General features: G+C 39.1%; 1 protein-coding gene across 1 annotated transcript in view; it reads left to right on the top strand.

Annotated features, from left to right (window-relative positions):
- The first annotated feature begins 311 nt into the window (after positions 1-311).
- The window catches only part of LOC109066900 (mitogen-activated protein kinase 14B-like), a 35797-nt gene continuing 30108 nt past the window's right edge, over positions 312-6000 (top strand). Inside the window, 1 exon segment of the mRNA XM_042733647.1 lies at positions 312-714. Within this exon segment, the coding sequence (XP_042589581.1) occupies positions 596-714 (119 nt within the window). The 5' untranslated portion in view covers positions 312-595.

Genomic DNA, 6000 nt, shown 5'->3' with positions numbered 1-6000 from the left:
TTACTGGGACAGTTCCATAAACTGGCTCCTGTTTCACACACACACACACACACACACACACACACACACACACACACACACACACACACACACACACACACACACACACACACACACACCTATATCTATATATATAATTTTTATTTATTTATTATTTATTTATTTTACTGCTGACAACATAATTTATACAGTTACTCTGCATACATATCTTGTTTTGGCGTTGCTTATAATTAATATTCATTAATCATATAAACAAAAGTTCTCGCTCTCGCGAGGTTTGGGGCGAAGTTCCGAGAGTTGCCCTTGTGCCGTGACGTCACGCGTGTTCGTCAGAGGAGAACCTGTAATAGGAAAAAAAAAAAAAGAAAGGAATCCGCAGAAGAAATCTCACGCTTTGGCACCCAGCGCCTCCTCGAGGAGCAGAGCTGGAGCTTGTGCACGATCTTCGGCGCTCGCGCCCATGCATTTGACCGATGCCATGACTGGACTGTGAACGCGGAGCTTGCGCTTTTGTTTAGTTATTTTTTTGTTGGTTTCTATCAAGCACCGAGATCAAGAGAGCAGCACAGAAGTTTCCACTCCTCTAACTACAGGAATGTCCCACAAGGAGAGACCGACTTTCTATCGACAGGAGCTCAATAAGACCATATGGGAGGTGCCGGAGCGCTACCAGAACTTGTCGCCCGTGGGGTCTGGAGCTTACGGATCCGTGTGGTAAATATCTATAACCGTGCTGGATGCCTGAAGCTCTTGCATGAAGAGACCTGTCCGCTCGGGCCTCCTGTGTTTGACCCACAGTGGGTTTCCAGCTCTGTCTGTAGAAAGGCATGTTGCAGCGTTGCAAGTGGAGCCAGAACACACTCTTATGCAAAAGAAGCTCTTGCACTCTTAGTCTTAACACCATGGCTTTTGAAGTTCTTGCTTTGCAGAAGATCTTATTTGAGAAAGCCCGTGTTTTAAAAGTGACATGCGTACTAAATAACATTTTTGGGCTTACTTTGCATGAGTCAAATGAGCAGGAAATGAATTGGGTTTTGGAGTCTGTCAGAATCTAGTGAATGTATTTTTAGTCTTTATACGCGCATATAACTTATTTATAATGCGTGCTAGGTTTTATTGTTGTGGTAGTTATTCAGTATAAAAAAGCAATAGAATAAATAAAGTTGTGAATAAAAGTCATCGCACATTTAACTTAGCTGTAGTAAATATATTTTAAATACATATAAATTAATAATAAAAAAAGTAATAAAATAGATTATTATTGTCTAAAAAGAAATAAATTTAAATTAAAGTTAAGTAAAATGAAAACTTAGTTGTGGATAAAATATAAAAAACATAAAATAAAAAAACAACAATAAAAAATAAAAGAGTGTGTATATGTGTTTAAAAAATAAAAAAACAAAATAAAATAATTTAAATGTAAACATTATTAAAACTAAATATAAATAATCACACTTATAGCATAAATGAAAATCATACATAAATAATTTATAACTTATAATAAAATATAATTATTTTGCTAAATAGTATAAATGAATAATATACAAATAATAATATAAACAAAGTAGTAATTGGTTGTTATTGTGTAAAAAAGGCAATAAATAATAAAAAGTAAACCGTAATAATATATATATATGTAATTAGCCTAAACCTCAGTTTGGGATATTACATCTAATATATAAAAAGACAATCATGCATGAAAATAATCTGTAAAAAAAAAAAAATTTAGTAATGTAAATGGATAAAGTACATATATTAATTGGTTAATCTCTAATTTAGACTCCCAAAAACCATGAGAAGACATCGGCTTGGCCAAAAAATGGAACGAGCCCTGAGTGAAGCTTGAGTTGATTGGTTTGTTGGAAGTGAAGGTGTGTGCATGAGGACAGAATGATGTCACTCTCTGCTCTGACTCATAACTCCAGGATTAGCTGTTCTCCTCACCACTAGAAACCTCTTCTAAATACTACATCATTTACTCTGAAGCACAGCAGTTGATTGTGCTCATCGCATCGCTGCGTGTTTGGCTAATGCAAGGTTCAGTAAAAGCAAAAATGTTTAGCATGTGGCTTTGAGGGTTTCAGGAAGGAAAAGCCAGCATTGCTTTGCATGCTGCTGACTTCAAGGACGAGGCACGGGCTTCGATGTGTCTGGAGGAGTGTGTCTCTTCCGTTTTCCTGGACAGTCCCTAATAATGTGGGTGGATCCTGTCCTAGCGGTGTCCTCTGGCAGAGATATAAATAGAGCTTCATTGTGTGTGTTCCCAAGACTTCTGCAAGTCTGGTAGATCAAGCAGTTCAAGTGTGTTCACTGTCAGTCATTCCTTCTGTATCAAATAAATAGTTAGCTCAGGGTGTCACCAGACAGCATGTGTACTTTAATCTGTGTGTAACAGAACCTTTGCTCAACATGTTCTGGAATCCACTCCGTTTTGTTCCTTTCCCACCCACTCTGAGCAGGAGAAAATGTAGGCAATTTCCAAAAATCAGCTTCAGTCAACTCCGCTCACATACTCTGGCCTGCACCGCTGTAAAAGACAAGTGAAACGCCTTCGAGCACTTATATAATATTTTCCCTTTCATTTATTCCACTGGGATTTAAAAAAAAAGTCTTTAAGGAGTTATTAGCCATGAACCAAACCAACCAGCTATGAGGTCAAGCACAACATTATTACAAAATTAGATTTGAAACAAAAAGTATTTGAAAATTGTACAAAAAAGACAAAGTCTTCACTGAAGGAAGGTTTTTTTTTTGTATTTGTCTTTGTGACTGAGCGACGCTGAGAACTGACCAAACAGACCTGAGGGTGGATTGTCGATCTTGATAATGCAATTTAAGATTTCCTAACTAGAGATAAGATACAACTTTGTAAGATAGGATGAGAATCCCAAATCAAGTTAAGATTTGCTTCTTTAATACGAATTTGCGAAAAATCCTAATTTAATGTATCTTAAGTTAAGACCTCAGGCTACGTTTACCCGGCAACGACGTAGTCAAAAACATAAAAGTTTTTCCCTTGCATTTAAAAAAAATTTCACGTATACACGACAATGTTTTCAAAACAATTCGCGTTTACACATATCCGCGAAAAACGCTGTATTACATACGCCAGGACAGTAGTTGGCGCTGTCACCTTGTTAGTAAACAGTACCTGCAGGGAAGTGACAATTATGTTTTATATGATGCGTCTCCACTGTTGGTGGTAATATTGTTGAAGTAAATCCACATTTTGCTGAAGAAGCATTAGCAAACTCTTGAGCAGCAACAACAGTACCATGTACTCCTCCATTGTTGTGTATGTTTGTTCGCGCTTGCCTTTAAAATCGACACGTACTGCGCATGTCTGCAAACCTGACATCAGCGTTTTCAAAGATTCCCGTATTGGGTGTCTACATGGAAACGATAACGGTGGCATTTTAAAAAACGTGCACTTTGAAACCTGTTTTCAAAAATATGCGTTTTCAGTCCCCAAAATGCCGTTTTCGAGTAAACGAACAGGCAAAACGCATAAAAAGATTCCCGTTTTTGGCTGAAAACATTGTTGTGTAAACGGCCCCTTAGATAAGAAACATTCTGTAATACGCCCCCTGTTCCCTGTCGCCGCTGATAGCCTTGTGAGCAGCGTGCCGGCATACAGTCCCGAGTTCGAATCCTGGCTCAAGGACCTTTCCCAATACCGCCCCTGTCTCTCAGAGAGGAGACACTTTGCCTCACCTCTGAACTGTCCTTTCATAATACATGCAAAAGCACAGCAAAAATAAATCTTTAAAACAAAAATCTGTACCCTTATGGAGAAATTGAATGGGATTTTTACTTCTGGAACCTGACTGTTTTATTCTATACTAAACATCATGCCGCCTGGCCAATCAAATTTGAGGACCATATTACCACTATAACTTTGTTCAGCTGATCATTAAATTGGTTTGGGTTGTTAGAGGAGTGTTTTGTTGGAGCACCAGTGGGATTTCTAGTCCGTGTGATGCACAGAAATTTCCTGAATTTCCAGGCTGTGAGTGTTTGCAAATGTCCCACATTGTTCAGGTCTTGTTGTTTAACAGAATAGAGGTGGATGCTGCCGGAAGGCTCTGACTGCAGCGCTCTGGAAGTTTGGGGTTTTCTCTTGGAGTCGTTATTTGTATGAGAAACATCCGAGTGCATTTCTCAAGAACATGATGTACGATAAAAACACAGTGAAAAGCACATTGTCATTTTTTTTTCCTTCACTCGTTTAATTTGAGCTATTTGTGATCTAGCAGAGGGACTGACCGACTCGTGAAGCTCTCTTCTCTGGAAACCCCTTTGGCCGACTTCAGGCCTGTTTTGCTGGGGTTTGTTTTTCTTGCTCTGGCACAAATTGTTCGTGATCTAGGCGAGGTTGAACTGAAGCCACAACTGTCTCCCTTGCCACTGGGTTGAAGGCACATTCCACGTTCAGTGCATACATATGAGATTTACTTTTGATCACAGTTTTTGATACTAAGTATTTAAAAAAAAAAATTGTCAAGTGTGTTGTGATTTAAAGTCAGCATGAAACTGAAACTGCATTTTTTTCGTGACGTATATCTAATCTGAAGCGGGTTCTTGAATGATAAAAATGTAAATGCCGGCGTAAGATCATCAGAGGCGTAGCGATGATTTTTAATTTAAAGATTATGAGGGAACTTGAATGATTCAAATATATTGACGTGAACACATAAATGATTAACAATAAACACTGCAATATTCCATTAAAAAAATAAGAGTTTTCAGTTTTGATTTTATGGTGACTTTAAATTTAGCATTTTAGCATTTCTGATGAGCTGTAAATGACCACAGGCTGTTTTGAGTTGAATTAATACAGAGGAAGTTCTTCATCATCATCACTAGTCACAATGTCCATTATGGTCTGTGTCAGCGTGTCCTGGTTTGATCGAGAAATGGGACTTTTCCTGCGCACTGGTGGTTTCCCATGTTTCACAATCAGCACTGAGTCACTGGCTCGGCTCTCTCTGCTAGATCTTTCTTTTGGATAAAACCCATGCATGTGGAACACCAGTCCTGTACCTGGAAGCTGTGTAGCGTGCAGCTGTTTTCTGACCCAGCCGTTGTGTATCACTCCAACTGTTCACAATGCTTGTAAGTAGATATCTCCCACAAACACCACACCCTTCAGCGTCTGCAGTCAAGAGGCTTCAGCTTTGCCTAGTTCCCCGTCAAGCTAGTTTGAGTCACGCACCGATTGTTATGTAAGAGAACAGCAACATTTGTTCAAGCCTCAACAGTAAAGCTGAACAGATTTTGACCTCACTGTTGGCATTGTGTGTCTGTCGAAACTGTATGCCTGATCGTGATTTATCTACAGTCTTATCAATTCTTTAGCATCATTAAAATTTGCATGTGTTCCTACGAAGCCAACTTCTTCCAGGGGTGTTCATATACATTCATTTCAGGCATGTGACATGGTAAAAAAAAAAGATATATATTCTATACCACTGCAGCCTTGGTGAACAGACTGCTTTCAAAAACATGTACAAAATCTTACCAGCCCCAAGCTTTTGAACCGTAGCTTGCAGAGCTGATTAGTTTTCGAGTGCTTGTATGTTGTGCTGTAAGTTGATGTTCTTTCCATGATGGTTTCTTGTGGTTTGGTCTGTGACCGTGTGTTATTATTTGTCTGGGCCGGCAGACGCTTTGGCGAGGTGTGTTCTTTGGAGAATGCTAATAGTGCAGGACACTTTGTCTCCCTCCATCTGCGAGACTGGCCTACTTACACTTCCTGGAAAGCCTGCCTGCTCTCCTGACCACACCATGGTTACTGCGCTTCCATTGTTCCAGAGCTTGCTTGGAAAATGAAATTGGGGCTGGATGCCGTTTGGCAGGACGTTTTCCTAACCATGGTTTTTGTGAATTGAGCAGAACACTGTATTATGGGTGACATTTTGTGGAAATTATAGTTATTAGTGGTTCTTGCTAAGGCATGACATGTTCATAAATATATTTGTTGTACAGGAATATTCCTAT

Source organism: Cyprinus carpio, chromosome B11, assembly GCF_018340385.1.
Source record: "Cyprinus carpio isolate SPL01 chromosome B11, ASM1834038v1, whole genome shotgun sequence".
Taxonomy (NCBI): Eukaryota; Metazoa; Chordata; class Actinopteri; order Cypriniformes; family Cyprinidae; genus Cyprinus; species Cyprinus carpio.
The sequence above is the reverse complement of the archived record's forward strand: the minus strand, read 5'-3'. Positions and strand labels throughout refer to the sequence as shown.